At 30.7% G+C, this 21215-nt stretch overlaps 1 protein-coding gene across 2 annotated transcripts in view; it reads right to left on the bottom strand.

Annotated features, from left to right (window-relative positions):
* Positions 1-18654, bottom strand: part of LOC132721421 (pro-neuregulin-1, membrane-bound isoform-like) — a 53543-nt gene extending 34889 nt beyond the window's left edge. For both annotated transcript variants that reach the window (XM_060705727.1, XM_060705726.1), the window contains exon 1: positions 17599-18654. In XM_060705727.1, coding sequence (XP_060561710.1) covers positions 17599-18079 — 481 coding nt within the window. In that variant the 5' untranslated portion in view covers positions 18080-18654. The remainder of the gene's footprint in view (positions 1-17598) is intronic.
* Between the last annotated feature and the right edge of the window lie 2561 nt (positions 18655-21215).

Genomic DNA, 21215 nt, shown 5'->3' on the forward strand with positions numbered 1-21215 from the left:
GAGTATTGTATATTGTCCAGATATATAGGACTGTTTGTCGAGTTTTTTATTGTCCAGATATATAGCAATATTTGTCGGTCGAGTATTGTATATTGTCCAGAAACATAGCACTTTTCATTATCCAGATATATAGCATTATTTGTCGAGTATTGTTTAATGTTTAGAAATATAGCTTTGTTTTTTTTTAGCATTATATAATATTATCCAGGTATATGGGACTATTTGTTGAATATTGTATATGGTAAGAAAAACTTCTACATATAATAAATGCTATCATTTGATAATTTCATGTGGAACATGACATGTCTGCAAATATACAGTCACTCTATATACCCTGAATACAGTAAACAATTTCTATATGAAATAATAAGCGTTTTTAAATCTGATTTCAGGAATTTTACAACATAATTTATGTTTGTCTCATGGAAACAGTTTATGTATTTGAAATTTCAACATGAAAAAAAGGTTTGCATGTATTTCAATGGGCAAACTCATTACAGTTTAAGTGAATATTACCAATACCATATATGGTATTGGTTTGTAAAAATATATTTGAAGATTTCACAGTTTATAATAAAAATATGCTGAGTTATATTCCAGCATTATAATTATCACCATAAAGCAAGGATAGAAGGAAGTCAAGCGTTCATTAAGAAAGATGATATTGTAAGAGGGGAACCAGTCGAGATTCATCAGTGTCTATAGTGGGAACCAGTCGAGATTCATCAGTGTCTATGGTGTATAATAAGTCTGGATTCCATCATAGATTGGTCAATACTAAATCAGACAGATCATTCCAGAATACAAAATGTTTGCCAAAAATTATTTATTCTTCAAGCAAGTATACATGTTTATACAATCTAATAAGACAATCTATACTTTAAAATCTTTTTTTTTTACTTGAGTCAAACAAGTTTTAAATTAAGAAACAGAAACAATTGTGAACTAGAATAAAACATTTGTAATCACTTTTCTAATTGCCCTTTACCGTATTTTAGAATTGACTTAGTTTGTAAAATCAAGAAGTCATAATTTTCTTAAATGATATTTGAAAAAAAATATACGAGAAAAGTACACGAACTGTTATACATCTTAGTTTTGGAATTTAATAAGCTTGCCTTTAATTGTATAGGCAATCGATATTATATGTCTACGAATAAATGTTGCACTTTTATCATAAATTATTGGCAAGAATAAATGTTGAGAACCAGTTTACTGTATTTTCAACTTCGCAGCCAAAATATGCTATTTCATTTCAGCAAATATACTTTACAAGATCACAAATTGATGGTAAAACTAAACTACCTTACATATTACTTCTCTGATAGCGATGTTTTAGTTCAGTTTTACCTTGAGAAACATCTAGGTTATATGTTTACTATTTAGTCTAGAAGTTCCTAGACTATTTATACAAATCGGCACCAGAACATCTTGTCTGTCTTAAGAAAACATAGAATCGTTACAAGTATTTAACAGATAATAGTTAACAACAAGTGCAGGTTCTAGATATAGCCTTCACTTGACCATCAGCTGTCTTACTTTACTTATTTTATTTTAATTATCATTGTATACAATGCTTTTTAGCTTTGCACCGGCTGTAGTTTGTTCTTCAAATTATATGTTCCCTAGTAATGTAAAAAACCCTCTATTTATAGTAAAGGAATACTTAACAATACCTAGACTACACCTACAACACCCAGATGATATGCTGAACCATTAGTCAGAGTCAATATTTTGACACACTTAAAGTTTGGGTAAAGGTAAGAAGGGCTGACAATGCATTTTGCTAGCCGACATTGAGTACATTATAAAACAGTAAATGTCATTACTCTATGCAGGAAAGTTATGTGTTTCAACAGCCCATATGTTTATGTCATGTTGTCTAGTTGTTCAAATGCATCAACGGTATATTATAGTAAATGCATTATCAAACGTACTGTTACATTTACAAATATGTACCAGCATATAATTATGTTAACAGTCATGCTTCAAAACTTAGCGCAATGTTTCATTTTTTTCCAAATCAATTAAAGTTCCTTAATTACAGGGCAAAGAATGTTTTCAATTCATTTTCCCCATATCATAGTATTTTTAACATGCAATTAATAAAAAGATACTTTTTAAAATTTAATTCTAAATGCATGAAGGTATATAATGTGACACACTAAATCAATTTAAATAACAATCTAATTTGTTTTTACCTTAATCCTAAATTTAAATAGATTTGTACAGACTTTAGGTATAAAAAGATAAAAAACGATTTTTTGTATCAAGAAGGTTACATCACAAGATGTTATTGTAGATTAATGTTCAACCTTATCGTGTGATAAACTTGACGGGGGGGGGGGGGGTGAGGGGGGGGGGGGTGAGTCTGCCAGGGTATATTTTCATATCTATGAAGCAGAAACTTTGCTTAATGAAATTGCACTTGCTGCGGTTAAAACAGATTTGGTTAGCGGACATTTTATATGTTCTTTAAACATTATACTCATATAATGAACACTGAGGGCGCGTGAGGTGAACATGCGGCTGAGAGATAAGAAACATAAGGCTATTTATAACAAAAATTTAAAACCGAAATTATGTCCGCACTGAGTAAAATGTTTTTCAAACTGACTTTGTGGCGGAACATACTGTGGAAAATTTCACTTTAATGTAAAGTAATTGTAGGATAAACGAGGAGCGTGCTGCACATATTATATTGTCATAAATTCTGCAGCAATCTTAATGTTTAAACTATTAAATCTCATTTGTAACATTTTATTACCATGATGCACATGAATTTGGGTTCTGGTGTAAGTCATTAAAATGTTGTAATTATGAAATTGGAAACAACACACACACATACTGAACATAATGAAGACTTGCTTACAATAACAACACTTCAGATTGGCTACCAATCATTCGGCAATTCTAACTACATTTTTGTTACGTTGAAAATGAAAAAAAATATCAATAAATGAAAGATATGAACTATCAATAGCAGTATGTAATAGCTATTCTAAATCAATAATAGCATACCGTAACGTGCGGAAAAACGCGTGCATGACGTGTAAATTGTTCTCTAAAGACAAATAAAATTTAAGACTTGTTACCACGAGGTGCTAACGATCAATATCATTACGCTGGTAAATGGTCGCCATGGGGAATTTATTGTAATTCAGCATTTTACATTTCCAAACCATGTTTGAAATGATTGAATTAATATTGTTAAAGTATTTCCTGGTCGGTGAACGCTATTATACTCTTATATTATAATCAAAATATAGCTTAAAATAAAAAGGTGGTCACATGTAATGACCAATATTAATTAAACGCTTATTTGTTCCTATTCGAATTGATTCTGACTCAGTGTTAAGTATTAACTGAGCACTTCCTTCAAATGATCATCAACAACGTTTACACAAGTGACGTTAGTAGCGGAAAACAAGACATTATTTATATTGCCGTTAGCAAGCATAGTCGTTTGTTTTTGTTTTTTTTCTGTTTTTTTTTCCTTTCGTTGTAACCAGTATACCAACAAAAATAAAGATCAAAATACGAAAAATCTAAAAACTAAATAAAACGATTAAATGCATGTATTTAATTTGATACTCATGTTATCAAAGAGAACTAAAGTGTATTATTTTACTACAGAAATTAGATAGAAGTTTTATTGAAACTAAAGTCAAGATAAATCTTACTACTCGTAATGAATTATAAAAATATATAACCTTAATTGACTTATTTATTGTTGATGGGGGAATAAAGTAGGTACCCTGTAAATCTAATCTTTCTCTTTTAGGGTTAGAATGAGATATATCAAGTTTATATCACAAGCATCTCACGTAATTCATCAACTATATAGATAAAACTGTCATCATCTATTTTAAGTTCGGGCATGTAGGAGAGAATACTAGAAACCCCATCGAGAAAATTAGTGCTTCAAATACATAACCTCTTTCTTACACTCCATTAGATATATTACAATTTTTTAATTTCTTTATCTGGAAAGTTGTTTTACGTGATATGATTTTACATATGAATTAGTATGCATATTTATAATAATAGAAGTATAGATTGTTAAAGTTAATGATGAAAGGTTAAGTAAGCAGGTTATTGAAGTACTTAAAATGTTGGACTAATTGAACAAATCATTCTTCAATAACATCACAATGCTATCTAATAGGATATGTTTAGATGATATCGTGAAAAGATAAAGTGTCTTTATCAAGCTAAGAATCAACAGATATGCCAACTTTTATAATACTTCTTCACAAATGATTGACAATGTATTTAACAAACAATAATTCAAAATTCTTCCCAAGAACGAGTTCCTAGTTTTTGCTAAACTAGTTTCTGTGTTCAACTGTTCATCTGTTTATAACAAAATATAATGAAAGATAGTCAATTGAATGTAATTTCGTAAAAACAAAACAAATTTCAAAATCTGATTTGTAATTGAAGACTTCAACTGACAGGTGCTCGAGTGTTCGGGGTGTTAGATTATTAACATGTCAATTTTAAGGATCACTGTGCTTTTGAAATGCATGTTAAAATCAACTTATATTACATTTCGGCTTAAATAAAAGGAATCAATATCATTAAAATACGTGCCTTGCACGTCAATAACTACTATATTTTATTGTATAAAGGAACGCATACTGATTATGTCCACAAAGAATTTCTATAAAAGATGTTTTATAGTAGAACAAAATACTGCCATTACATTTAAAACTGGTCTTTTAACGCTGCGATAAATTCGAATTCAAATTAGCGTATTCTAAAATATGTACTAGTACTCCGTTTCGTTTAAACAGAAAAGATTGCATCATGGAGTTGGAAAATGTACGATCCAGTACAACCACAAGATTTGTCCTAATGTCCAATGAAAATATTGAGCAGACAATTAATGTCATATATATAGTGTACATTATGCATCATTTGTAATGACTTTTCCAGTGTTTAAGGAAGATGGTAAAATGCGAGGTAATGTGCAGGTCCCTTACAGATAATTAATATGGATATGTACAGTTTGTTGTCATTTATTGGTGGACAGATATACACACTATTGATAGACGAACGAACTGGTGTTCTTGGTAAGTCTTATATTAACATTGATCTGGAAGGAAGGAAATGTAATTCATGATGTGTCCGATAAATATCTTTCTTTATAAATATAAAATCTAGCCGACACCTATATAACAAGTCAAACCTATATAACAAGTCAAATCTGGACAACAAGCCAAATATATATAACAAATCAAACCTTTATAACAAGTCAAACCTATATAACATGTCAAACCTATATAACAAGTCAAATCTGAACACCAAGCCAAAGATATATAACAAATCAAACCTATATAACAAGTCAAACCTATATAACAAGTCAAACACATATAAGAAGTGAAACCTTTATAACAAGTCAAACACATATAACAAGTCAAACCTTTATAACAAGTCAAACCTAAACAGCAAGCCAAACCTATATACCAAGTCAATTCTATATAACAAGTCAAAACTATATAACAAGTCAAATTTATATAACAAGTCAAATCTATATAACAAGTCACAAATCTATATAACAAGTTAAATGTTTATAAGGATAGAATGTTCTACTAGTTTCTTATTTACAGTTATACTTGTAACATGAATATATGTTGTTGTATATTTGATTGTTTACTTTAAGTTAAGCAGCATATCATGCTTAATTGATCATTAATGTGTATAAATACACTCTGTTGTGTGAACACGTCCATGTGAAAGAATAAACTAACATATTTAGGTTTTATGATGTTTTATCGTGTTCGGAGAATGAACACGGAATTCTAGTTTTCGTCGCATCAATCACATGCATTTGAAGAGATATCTTATTCTAATTCAAGGAATTTAATCTCCTAGATAATATGTTTGGTAAAGAAAGAATCCGAAAACCACATTCCTGTTTTTTATTTTTCAAATAGCTAGCTGTCATTGTAGATTTCATGGGACAAATACCATTTTCACGAGAAGAGAGAGAGCTGATAAGGATTGTCTGGTCGTTACAGAAATAGTTCTATCAAACTTACAAAACTCAACATATACATTATTCTCATATATACGTCTATCGTACATAAGTGTTCACATATATATAGTTGGGTACAGACTGACAGAGATATGTTGAGACTGTAAACATCGGTCTAGAAGCACCTCAATGCCTCTTAGCCGGTCTTTGTCAAACGAATTTAAACGAATAGTATATAGCTTATTTATATGTTAAAAAGTAAAATATTACTCGTCAGTTATTAGCTAATGGAGAAAGTTGAAACAAAGTTAAAAGTAACAATAGTTGTACCAACATTCCAAGATAAAGATGCATATTGTGATGCAGAAACTCAATCTGATAAAATCTTGTTACTGAAGTTAGGAAGCGTACAGTGGATCAGACGACTTCTGTAGAATAACAATGCAAATATTTGACTGAATTCCTAATCGAATCAATTCATGATATAGCAGCAAATCTACAGGAGATACAAAATGAGAATTAATGGCGTCACGAGCGAAAAGAAAGGAAATCGATTTCTCCTGTCCAGAAATATAACGTATCCAATTAAGGGAAGAATACATCTGAAAGTGGATGCTGGTTAAAGTATATATTAATTTGATGGGCCCGTGGTGACAAGTGGGAGGAAATTGTGTGCAAATAACTGCTTTTATAAGACATAATCAGTCTAGCTTTATATGACAGAATTGAGCAAATTAAACATGATTTTCTCACGCACTTTTTAAGGATACAACTGCTAAGATATAGGTAAGTAATATACGAATTTAAAATGTTCTATTTATAAAATCGTTTTACATTTTACATATAGCATGTTAATGGGGATTTGTCATATTTATTTGTCTTAATAAACATTACTTTATATATACTCAAATTTTACAAAAAACGGTAATATAATAAATACAGGTTTCTAGCAGAGTTTCAGAAGTCTAGGTCTGACAGATCCCATCTTACATAGGTCAAGAAAAGTAAAAAAAACTTGACGTACACACTGGAACAGTCTTAAAAGATAATGGAACTGTATAACGCTAGATGAGGAATGATCATGGTAAAGTTAATTGGATTAAATCTACATTATTTATCACAGTGATCATATCAACGTTATCAAACAACTAAATAAAAAAGAAATCTCGATGAAAAACACTAATAAAGAAAGCAGCTCCCCAAACTTGGAAGATAAAATGTAAATAAATCTTAGATGTAGGAGCTTGAAAAGTTGCTGAAATAACAGACTGTCAAACTTCAGTTTGTAAGACTTTCGTATGCAGGATTTAAACTACAGACGGCGGCGGACTGTCATCTGCAGGATTTAAACTACAGATGGCGGCGGACTGTCATCTGAAGGATTTAACTACAGACGGCGGCGGAATGTCATCTGCAGGTTATAATGTACAGACGGTGCTGGACTGTCATTTGCAGGATTTAAACTACAGACGGCGGCGGACTGTCATCTGCAGGATTTAAACTACAGACGGCGGCGGACTGTCATCTGAAGGTTATATGTACAGATATTGGAATTTGACTTCTAAATGTGAAATGTTTAACAAAGAATATTTCATACAGGTTCGATTATGTACATAAAGGACTGACTTAGTTTAAACATTGATGGTTTAGCTATCTATCACTAAGTTTCATTTTAGTTTATAATATGTTTTGGTCATAAACACATGTATAGACTAACCTTTACGATCTCTTTCTGTTTTTTTTTATCAAATAGTTAATTACGGACATTATTATTCATGCACGTGGGGTCCATGTTTTACAGGATAAACAGAGGTTTGTTCCGGTTCAAAGATAATTGAATCTTTCACGCAGGTTCAATTTTTATTACATTTTGAAATAAGATACAAAAAAGTACAAATTGCAGCTGGATTATATCGGAATACCCACGATAGATCTCTAAATAGATATTTTTCAAGAGACATTTTGGAATCGTTTGGGTATTTTGAATTTGGCCATCTGCAGTACATCACATTGAGACAAGAAAATCGAAAATCGAATTCACAGAGCTTCTTGCTTGAAACGAAACATTAACAATAAACATATCTACTGCTAATTACAAAGAGGCACATGTTGCAGCCAAGTTACAGTTATCCATTATTACGAATTATCTCGAGAATAACGAGATTTTAAAAGCCCGATACGTTATCATTTCACTTTACAATATTTATTATTTTAGGAAAATTTAGTTCCAGATTTGTTTAGGATTAGATTATTTTTAGATATTTAACATGTTTTAAAAATGTGCACGTTGTTTTCACTCAGAAACAATTAAATTGATTGCTCACAGGCACCATCGGGAATTTAATTCATATCTTCTGCTTACTATCGATCAATGCTCACGACTCGACATAACAGATTAAATACTTTGAAAATATCCTTTGATTCCTTGACAGTTTGGATTCTCTGGCATCGTAGTCTTTCAACATCCATATCTAAACCATCAAGTACGTCTATGTAGAAAGTAAAACCCGATCGTGCTGTACAAGTATATTTTCACTTGAATATAATTATTATTCTAAAAATGTAATATGATGTGCATTTTCATTTGTCCCCATGATAATGCATTGGAAATAAATGAAGAAGTCACGTGTTCAACAGTAAATCATTTGCTTTAAGGTAATCATGAGTGAAATTATACTGGCATGATTTCGATTTTGTTTAAAAGCTACTCAATTATTTAAAACAGGATCTGAAAAAAAAGTTTGTCATAAGAGACTTGGGATGAACACTAATAGCTTATATATAATATATAGTATTTCTAACATATTAAACATGTAAAGGCAAAATGTGTTATTTTTCATAGCTACATGCAACATGGGTGGTGTTATGTGTGAGAATTTAGTGTTGTTGAAAATATTTGATTTCATTCATCACTAGGTTAGCGAGTCAATGTCATTCAATATCACTGTTACATATCCGACTTATGTAAAACATCTTGATGCCGCCATTTTGTTAGATAATATTATATTAAGTAAACTGTGCGGAGGAGGTTTTGGTATGCGGTGCAATATCAATAATGTCCATTGAGATAACTGATAAGATGTGTGTGTTCGTGCCCTAAAAGGGAAAACCTAATTGACTCGTTTAAATGATTTCTAGAGAAGGACAGTTTAAGTATTGCTAAATTGATTACTGAAAAAATGTCATTATAAAATGTTAAGTACCCGAAATAAGGTACCACCCTAAGTCTGTTTCCGTGCTATCCCAATGTAATTGTAGACTTTTCACAGCTTGTAAACTCATATTGTAGTTAAGAGCGGAAATGCAAACACTTCATCCCACAAATGTCAACAGGCGAGTAGCTTTTACTTTAAATCTTAACAAACAAAATCAACATACCACAAAAGTTTGGACTACATTGTAAACCCACTCGTGTTTTCATAAAGCATATCTACCCTTATAAAATTTAGGAAAATGCATCACAACTTAATCAATCATCTACAGTATGTGGGAAGCATATACCCCATCAAAATTTTAACAATTCAACATTCATATTAAAATATGTGATTTCACAAGAGTTAGTTTTTAAATAAGTTTTGAATAATTCAAATATACCCACCATCACCGGGCCTATCATATTAATCTTTACCATTTAATTGATCGCATACTTAATCTTTATCAAGTTACTACAAAACTCCCATACAATCTTAAAGTCCCGTATTTTAAACAATTTAATTGAAGGAATTTACTTATACGTAATGACTGGTATATGAAGCCCACATTTATTAAAGTCATGTTGTAAATATTTTACTGTTGTATTGTTTCTGCTATCATGATAAATATAAAATTGATTAAAGCGATATCAATCTTTGTATTAAGAACAACAAAGAAAATGCCACAAGAAGCTTTGCACTGATATAGACAAAATGTCGCATAGTTTTACCTTAATGATATTTGAACAAAAAAACTTTAGTGCAAGTTACCTACTCTTAAAATAGTTTTCCGGTTAGATGCGTATACGCGGTCAGTTAAATACAATAGTACCAGTATGACTACGACGGTACTATGACGGTACTATGACATAACTTCGGACATTTAACCAGACATTCTCCTTGTAAAATGAGTCATGTGATAAAAAGATTAAACACACAAAAGCCCCCAGCAAACAAATAAACAAACAAAAAATAAAGAACAGAAAGACAAAATGACTTGTATTGAAATCCTAATAGACACATAGGCACCTCTGTCGAGTTAAGCCTTACTTTCTTACACACTAAGATTAAAAATACATGTACATTATCGACTACCAGTTTCGCATCCGACTTTTTTCCTTGTTGGATTTGACAATTATGTACTCTCAGTACTTTCTATAATGTATTCTTATTAATTTATCAAATTACACATTTCATGTAACAGGAGGAAGTTAAAACGTTTCTGGTCATCACATATTATGCAAATTGTTTTCCAGTCGTAAAAACATCCTTATGTATTTTTTATGATAATTCTAATTACTGAATGTAATATTTTATGATAATTCTAATTACTGAATGTAATATTTTATGATAATTCTAATTACTGAATGTAATATTTTCAAAAGCGAAATCACTTTAAACATACATTCTTTTTCATCCGAGAGTAAAGAAGAAAAAAATAAAAATAAAATACAAGACTTTGTCCTATTTTGATTGTTTTTGCTGGCTAAAATATTTACTTGTAACGATATATACATGTAACTTACGTTCCATCGTGTTAAACCTTCCTGTAAAAACTAGCTAAGCAATGATCTGATATATGTAATATCATATGAAAAATAAAAATTGCACATAAAACTTGCACCAAACACTTTCACTATAACATTGATATAACATTATAAGGGGATTACTTTAAAACTTTAAAAAGGCACAGCATAACAATTGGAATTATAGTTGATCATTAGATTATAATAATATCTATAACATAAAGTAGTTATCAAAAAATATTTTAAAGGATTAAAAACTGTAAATTGTTCCGCGGTTAAGGTGTCAAGTTAGGTCTGTAAATGTTTTCTGCTGCGTAAGAATGACTATGTAACTTTACAGCAAAACACTATCTTGTCACAATGGTTCATCATTCATTTATCATTTACCGCGAATTTTTTATATTTTATAACAACAATGTTTAATAATAATTGTTACTTTAATCATTCCACCAACATAACCTATGTTAGAGCGATATTTTCCGACAATATATATCATTAGTTATTGACCCGAGGCACGTGCTCACGTGTCTTTACTGTGTACAATACACAGTCAGTATGTGGACGTTTGATCCCGGCTTCAGACGAATCAATTAGCTTGGAAGGTGATTCTAATAAAAATGGAAAACAGCGGAAGCTGTTGCTTAACAAAATCATTCAAAGTCGTAAAGGAGCAGACAGACAAACATGTGGTAAAATATGAAACTTGCAAAATGCATGCTTCAAATAGTTAAACCCTTATCTTAAAACTTGAGATATACATTAATTATTAGAACGATAAGATAAATAAATCAAATTCCAATTATAAAGCGGACAGGAAACGTAAATGTCTGTTTAGTTTTTCACCGTACACTGAATGACATAAATATATTAAAGAATATAGACCATTTTGTGTAAAATCTTGCTGCCTTTTATATTTCAAACAATACTACAAATATTGTATAAGCATAAATTATTAGATACGGTATAAACAAACATAAACAAGATATCAGGGACCATTGAAGAACTTAGTTATTGTTATTTAACTTTGTCTGTATAAATATGTAAATGTTTGTTCAGCGATATAATACAATTTTCATAAAAATTAAAGAAAATATAAAATCATTCCGGTTCCTCTGAATGTTTAAGACATACAGAGTTGATAAAACCATTCTTTATATAGTATTTTGTACAGTCCTAATCAAAACAATATTTACAAATTTAATGCAAGATATTCGTCTATATTTTATACAGCAATTTGCCTGGAAAACAGTCCCTAGAAACACATAAATAACCATGGCAACTGAAGTCACGTAAAAGCAATTTTTCCAACGAGTTTATAGATTTTACTTTTATCTTAGAACAGTTTTTTTTTTGCTTTTATTACAAATGAGACAGTGAACTAATTAATCTCGTGAAAGAGTTCACTCCAGACACATAATATTAAGTCACTCACATTCTGTACAGTTTGAGGCCATAAATTACTCAGAGACTTTCTGAAATAATCATTCAACATAAGAATATCTGGCATACCAAACTGAAAGGCAATACTAGGTACATAACACAGAAGAAAGCACATTATTATCAATCATGAAAATACCACCTTTGAAGGAGGGAAATTCTACACTAATGCTGAAAACAGAGGTGGTACAAATGAGAGTTACCTACCTCGTTATGTCAGGGAGAGTTACCTGCATCGTTATGTCAGGGAGAGTTACCTTTTTCGTTATGTCAAGGAGATTTATCTGCCTCGTTATGCCAGGGAGAGTTAGCTGCCACGTTATGTCAGGAAGAATAAACTATTTCGCTATGTCAGGGAGAGTTAGTTAGCTCGTTATGTCAAGAAGAGTTATCTACCTCGTTATGTCAGGGAGGACCTACCTCATTTTGTCAGGGAGAGGTACACCTCAATATTGCTCAATATAATACTCATCATCAAGTAAAGTGTATAAAAATGGACGGTGTTATCACAATTTTACTGACTTAGGGATTATAATGTAGTGTTTATACTGTTAACCAGTACTTTGATTTAAACTAGCTCAGGTGATTTGACAATTAAAGACTTTTCAAAGTAGACGAATTAAGTAATATATCTGGCGCCGTTTGCATAGGGTAAATTAGATAACACTGCATAAGGAGACTTGTTCAATAAGTTAGAAAAACTTGTTTCCTTGTATGTTCGATATTATATTTTCCAAGAAGTATTTTCATTATTATAAATGTTACGAGTATTTTTACGAGTTTCTAATTTTATGTTCTTAACAGGAATCATTATTTTTCTTTTTAACTTGAGTAGTTGTTAAAATTTTTCACAAAGCAAGATTTGTAGTGTAGACATTATATTCCAGTCTTCTAGACAAGTTAATATGAGTGTATTTAAGCACTGGGATCACTATACAAATATTTATTTTGCTCGAGAAGAAAGTTCTTCGTGACTAAACCATGCAGTTGACAGCTAACCAATAATTCTGATGAAAAGAATTGATTTGCGGGATGGAAAGTAATGGCTAAGTGTTGTACGACATGTAATCAATTGCTTGTTAAATGGCCTCAGTAATAAAACAATTATGTCAAGGCAGTCAATTAACTCAATATCGTTTTTATATTGTATTTCAAACTGGATTGCATGTCTGGGACAATGAAGGACGAATGCCATAAATGCCAAACATCTATATATTCACCAAAAACAAAAATGAAAAGAGAATGTGCACTTGTTTTGTACTGGCTTTGGTAACGATAAAAAGGACCGGGTTTTGACATCGAAGAAATGCACTGACCTTGGAGACGATAGAAAGAAATCGATGTTGGCTTCGATAGAAATGTACATGCTTTAGTAACGATGTTACGCACAAGTTTTCATTTCAATGGAAATGTAATAGAAATGTACAGTCTTTGCTTACCACATAATGTACTGGTTTTGTCAATTTTGGTTTCAGTAGATTGTACTGACTTTGGTTGCGGAAGAATAGCTTAGTGTTGGTTTCCGTACAATGTACTTTGGCCCAAAACTACTTCGGTAGAATTTACTGTTGTTGTTGTTGTTTTTCTTTTGGTACTAGTTTATGTGACAACGAGGTGGTACGTCTTTTCTATGTTTTTGTTTTCCTATCAAACGGTGCTATGAAATACCCACCGCTAACTAACAAAACAAAATCCAGTTTGAATTCTATTAAAACATGCTTTCTTCAAGAACAAAAAGGAGAAACCAAACAGAATATCTGATCGTATAAGTAATAAATGCCGGCGGTAAAGTTATTTTTCCACAGGGAATCAAATAAAGAATTCTGAATTGATTTTAGATGCTATATCAATGTTATTCATTCTTACTCTTTCCGAATATGGAGATTTCATCGCCCGTAATCAATATACAATGAATTTAGAAAGATACAATAGGAATACAAAGTCTTCGTCCGAAACTTACTAAATCTGCAAAAAAGCGGAGTGTGCAGTTTTTGGCGTCGCCTTTTTATCGACCAAGGTTCTTCTCCGTGTTATCGGCTGACTGTGCATTTAAGAAGATGCTAAACATGTTTTATTGGAACCGATAGCTTCGAGACGGTTGTAAAATAATTGCATTTTTATTTCGATTGCAAGCAACCACAATGCATTAGTTAATAGTGCGTTAAATATGAGTTGTTTTTACAGTAGACAGAAGAATTGTGTTGTCAACTGGAACAGAAAAGGACGAGTTTGTAAACAACTTTCATCTCTATCAGCAAAATTTTAGAAGAGAAAGTGTAAATATTCATACAACAGAATGAGATGGTGTGATATTTAGCATGTTTTACTGGAAGTTATTCCTTCTCCCCGGAGATTATCATGTAAAATGTCGGCATATAGTATGCAATTTTAAACCTTTAAAGTGTACGAAATATTATATATAGTTTATAACCTTTTTAGATTACAAAATGTTATATAACGTTTACACTATGTTATTACATGATTTACACTTTTTTATTATATAGTAAACACTGTATTATTATATAGTTAATACTATGTTATTATGTAGTTTACACTATATAGTATGAGCTACTTAAGTGCAATTATATGTAGTATACATGTATTATATATGTATTATATATGTTTTATATAATTATGTATAATATATGTATTATAAATGTATTATATGTGTTTATGCATATATAACCACAAGCTCCGCTAGCACATATCTCCCCTTATTCGTAAATGATCATATATATAGTGTATTGCTTTTTTATTCTCATTTGGGAGGTTAATATTTCAAATATCTCATTCCGTTGTTTTATATGATCAATAATGAGACTTACTTCACAGAATATATCACTGATGTGTGCTACAGAAATATTTTATATGAAAGTGCAATGAAGTGCCTCCATACATGTGGGAATTAGAAATGCAAATATATAGAGAAATCATGATGAGTTGATACTCTAGAGGAATATATTCTTATAAGTTTGATGATGAATTACTGTGATAACGAGACGCCATCTTTGTTGTCCCGAATTGATTTCATGTCTTATATGGTATGATTATTCACATTAACGTTTAAAATACATGTGTACATCATAAACACTGAAAATACGTTTAAATGTTTTACATATATCTAACTAAAATGAACTCTTTTCTTACAACATCGAAGTATCTTGTAATATATATGTATATGCACATGTGTTAACTATGTAAAATTTAACTATGCACATCTTATGCATGTTTATAAACACAATTGTATGCACATTTATACTGGGCGAAAACTAGTGGAGAAAGGTGGGTTAAATCAAATATAAAAACAATTTTGATTCATTCTACTTTTATAATCGTCCCTGAACGGTGAAGACGGGATAGTACGTCGTCAAATATATGTAAACAGTCCTATTTTTATATAAAGCCATCCTTTAGTCCTTAACAAACAAATTAGTTTACCACGGTTTTAAATATCACCATCATTTATAGCGCCATCAATCAATTTCTTTGAGCATTCATTTTTTTTCATACATGTATTTAACAATTAATTTTTTAATAAAACGTTCACAATTTGAATTTCTGTTTTAGCAGTGAATTGTTTTTATTAATTTTATTAGCATTTACATATTATATTGAGACGATAAAATGGTCCATTTGTCATACAGTCGTAAAACGTTACACAATTTGCTGATCTGGCTCAAGTAGATGTTTTTCTAAGGATTGTCGCCGCCCCCTGTCTTTATATGAACGATTTAATATGCTACGACCGCTCCTTCATAATTCTCAATTAGCTCAACTGCTTAAGTTAGAACTATTATTTGTAAAATGCTACATGACGATGTGTTCTTATTGCAGTGGTTTTATATTAATTGATTTCATCACAATAGTCATTACGTTAGAAATACAGATGTACGGAGTCTATGTATAGTATATTTTCCTGTTATAAAAGAAGTACTAAAACGAATATCAATAAAAACTGATACTGCTACACTAGCATTTTTCTCTACTCATATAATTAGGTCATAATGATCAATAGAACGAGGGACAATTTCATAAACTGATGTTTTAAATACATGCGAACCAATTATAATTTAACCTTGATGATATGATGATCTCGTTTGCAAGACTCCTCCGAGTTTTTGTCACGTCATATCTTTCACAAAGAATCCAAATGTGTCTGATTTCTTAAGAACTGTAGGTCAGGTTATTGAAATATATTTGGAAATAAATAATTTTACTTCTTTTAGTGATAAATGTTTATATGTTTACGTTTTGAGGTATTGACTATAATTTACCTTACAGCGACATAGTAACACGTTGTTTATTGATCTATTATTACATGGTAATGAAATAGATATAGTCTAATGTATTATGCTGATTGACGCGTACATTATTAAAATGTCAACATAGTCTGTTCTACTCACTTCTTACTTATATTAATATTATATATTATCAACGAAAAAAACATCTGTTTAATTAATTACACCTGATACGTTTTATTAATGGAAATTGCAGTTTTAATTTAAAGCTTCACCAAATGTGCCATTAAATATATAAATTGTTCTTTGCAGGCAGTATGGTAAATTATTAGTTACCTACAGTATGGTATATGATCAGAGTATTATTTTAACCATAATTTTATAATAAAATTGTACGTAATTGTGTTATATCTTATACATAACTTGACGGCTACACGACGACTTGAAATAAATATTTAAAGTCAGTACACACGTGTATAAATTAGATAAATACAACTCTTATAAGGCATGGTTTTACATGGTAAAATACTTTACAAACAGCGATCTGTCATCGCGATAACAAAACCTTGATCTTAAACTGCATATTTTACAGTGACATTGAATTTTAGACATTTGATATATTTACTGTTCCAAACTCGGTTATCTCGTTTTAAAATTGTGATGCTATTTAAATTTTAATGAACTGAATTAGGTTTTAATTTTATCTGGTAAATATATAAATATACGAGTATATATCCGGTGATTGTGCAATTAACGCCTGGTTTTTATATATGTGAATTATTTATCTTACCATAAATAGGGATGATCAGTTATTCAGTTATTTAAATGACCTTAAGTTATGGCAAGTATTTAATATTATCTTAAATTCAATGACTTTATGTGACATATAATACCACCAAAGGCTTTATGTTTTATTTAACAACTTATGAAGAATACGTACATCACGCGATATGGCGTTTTCTATATAATTATAATTTTGTTGCCGTCAAGCCGAAGGATATAATAATGCGACCCTCCTTGGATTTAATTGGCAGCTGCCCCAAGTAAAAAATTCCCTTTAAACTACTTCTATTTCATAACACTAAACTTCCCGTTAAAGAATCAGTGGGGTATATATGTTTTTATTGCTACTAGAACATGAGAATCTTTACTATATAACAATATCTGATTTGAAAACATTATAATTGATAAAACTATCAACAATATATAATGTAAATACTCACCACATGTAGATTTATTGCACAGAATTTTCTTTATATCCTTTTTGGCTCGTCTTATGGATTTTTTATTTTTAGTCGACACTGGCATAGCGGAAAGTTTAAAATATTTCATATCAGAAGTTTTATTAAGGAAAAAAATATATTCCGCACCTCTCTCTACATCAGCTATACAATATTCGGGACTTCGTTTCCCAAACTCCCCAATCGTTAGAAGACTCGAACCCCGCCGGTTCAAAAGTCTTCGACTTTTTAATAAAGACTCTCCTTTAAATACATTACGAAGTTTATTAATTGTTACTGTAGCATTATAATTGTTATCAACAGATGGAGGTAATGCTTGCGTTAATTCACCTATAATTACAATATCAGCCTTATAGGCACTGGACGCCGTGTCGTCAAACTCAGTCCCACAAGTTAGACACCACACACGGTGTAAACATAACAATAATCCAAGTAAAATAAACCGTAATCTAAACAACTTCATTTTGTCCTAAAATGTTCCTTCTCGTGTTATCATTCAATAATGACACTGACTTACTCTCACTGTACACTATAACATAGATTGTAAAATAAAATCCATAAGAAAATCCTCCTATTTAATGGCTCCGTCTCTGTTCAAACATTGAACACACACTGACTAGGTACGTTTACTCGATTGGAACCGAGTCACTCAATATCAGTTTATAGTTATTTAGCTTAAGCTGAATTCATATATAAGACTAGACATGCTTTACTACCAACCACTACTAAAATCGACGTCAGTTCGCGCATGCGCAGCCAGTTTTAAAGATAAAAATAATGATATACCTGTTGAATATTATACCTCAGGCTGGTCTGTCTTAAATACCAACGATAGTTATCTTTCTCACTACACGTGATTTTTTTTTCGGAATAAATTAAGTGTTTAAATAAAATTAGTTAAGTATCAATATAATATAACCCATTTTTCCAAATATTAGAATAAGTTTCAATTAAAGTTGATACGCGTTAATCGGTTCATCATTATTATTTATTATCGCAATTATCAATATATATTTTTCTTTACGTATAGTCCATGGAAAACGCTAACGTTAAACTGAAAGCGATTCAAAATTGCAATATCTACAAATACATTGGATCCGTCTGGCAGTGGATAAATTGATCCAGTCGAGTTATAAGAGAGGAAAAAAACATACAGCGTTTCCAGTGCATTGATTTAGTTCTTTTATACTCAATATTCGCGTTAGATTTGAATTCGCTCTTCATCGGTTTGTTGAATCGATAGAGCATAACAGCTAACCAGTTCTCTCCACTCGTCGACTATAGAATATACTTAGCGCAACAACTTGCTTACAATGCACCATTCTGTGAATGAAACGCGAGAAATTTGTTAAAATCTAAGTTTGTACATATCTGAAGGCTTCTTCTCTCCCACACTATCACCCTTCAACTCTCCCACACAATCACCCCTCAGTGTACTTCCTGCCCATTCATAAGCCCGTGTGTTAAAGTTTCTAAATGAAGATTTAAAAACAAAAAGAAATGAAGAGAACATGTGAAATGTCCACCTTCCATCCTCTATTATCAAATATTAATTTTCATTTTGAATTAGTTAACGCGTAAATTAACATAACGAAACAGACATTTCAGCACAAACATTTCTCCAAACATCGTCATTCAAATAAATAAATACATGTACACATATTCTTACATTCCACATGATCATGAACTACATTGTAATTTAAAAGTTATAAATTATACTCAATTTTCTTCAACATCTACATTGAGGTCAATAAGCAAAGAAACATTAAAATAGTTAGTGCGGATCGTAACTGATTTCCGTTAAAAGCATTAAAATGCATTTCATATTTGGCCATCCTGCACAATATATCTAAAAGATTGTGCTGGTAAACGGAGTATGCGAATGATCTTAAACTTTGCATTCAAGTTATTAGAATAAACTTTCATCAATTGGTAAAAAAAATCTCGAAAAAAATTTCAGTTCCATGATGTAAAAATCCTTAGCTTGTACGATAAACCTTTCAACAAAAACTGCAGTTACGTTTTTTTCGTCAAAAGCCACAATTCTAAATTAGTAATAACGACCTCATAAAGTCAGACATTACATATTTATGTCTTTATAATTAGTTCTTTTTTTAAACTCATAAATATATTAAAATCTAGGAGTAGCAATGCAATTATACAGGGTCTGCTTTTAAAGGGCAATTAAAGACTAGAAAAAATTGACAAATGCAGAAAACATTTGGCAGATGAAATTAATTCTCTAATGAATGTTCAGATATTTTGGTATGATCAAATACTGTTCTATTGTTTCTTCCGAAAAATAAACATACCAAACCTTAACATACCTGAATTATTCAACAATTACAATATTTGCCATAAGTCAATCTCGTAACATTATTTTGCGTGCATTACTGCAATTATTAGAAGCGATTACTTGTATTTAATTCCCCGTAACACGGAAACATCTTGCACCATGTTCTTCTGCTATGATTAATTAAACTATTTTTAAATTGATCCAGTAACACTGACTGATTTCATGACTGAACTATTTTAAATATAATTCAATAACAACAGTAAGTTTTCATGATTTAACCTTTGTGTAACAGTAATAATAGTTCAGAGATGGCGGTGACCCCCATTTTTTCATCTTTTTGTTTCATTTATGAAACTTCTCATGTAAAGTTTAGTTTAAGTCTTTTCCTGGTAAAAATAATTACAGTACTCCCATAAACATGTTTCAATGTCAGCCACCTGTTAGTACATTACAGTATACTATTCTTCAGTTTAACTTCAAACAGTTAAAATCTGTTATTCTGTTAGAAAAATGTGAAAATGTCATTAAAATGATCGATATGGAACAATTTGAATTTATTGAAATAAAGAGTGACTTAAATAAACAAATCGTTGATTTTTTTTAAAACGTGTGTACATTAATATCTTATACACCCGGATTCAAACTGTGCGCCTATTTTAATAAACCGGATCAGCTTATTCAGATAAATATTGAACTTAAATCCAATATTCATTCAAAATATATTCTTGTTTAATCAATATGTTTGAAATCTCTGAAATTAGGTCTACTAATGTGAATGAATTTTGACAAGCGGTGTTATCAATGGACTAAAGTATATTAACAATGTTCATTCATGATTAATAGGGCTATACACAACTATATGATGTACACAGTAATCTCCCCTGACGTGATAAAGTCTCGATGACAATACGGTGTGACAGTGGTGACCTCTTGAAACTTTAGTTATATATACACCTGTGTGTTTGTTTACTTGTCATTCATGATATTTAACATCCGTAACATATGATAAAACAATTTTAATTGATTCGCATGAATTTAAAACATCAGCTTCTGTTTTTCATCATCTTTAATTGATACATTAAGAAGTGGAAAAAGCATGTGCTTCTATGTAATTTATTGTTCAATTTCGAATTCAGTTAATATTCTGAGTAAACTTCTTCTTATTACTAGATATATGGAAGGATTATGATATCATATATTTTATACTCCACTATAACAACGCACTTTGGAGTCGAATACACTTGGGCAAAAACCTAAAGTGCGGCACTTTGGGGTCAAACGCATTTTTGGGTCAAAATCGAGA

Source organism: Ruditapes philippinarum, unplaced genomic scaffold (genome assembly GCF_026571515.1).
Source record: "Ruditapes philippinarum isolate M1 unplaced genomic scaffold, ASM2657151v2 ctg1538_1_1_1_1, whole genome shotgun sequence".
Taxonomy (NCBI): domain Eukaryota; kingdom Metazoa; phylum Mollusca; class Bivalvia; order Venerida; family Veneridae; genus Ruditapes; species Ruditapes philippinarum.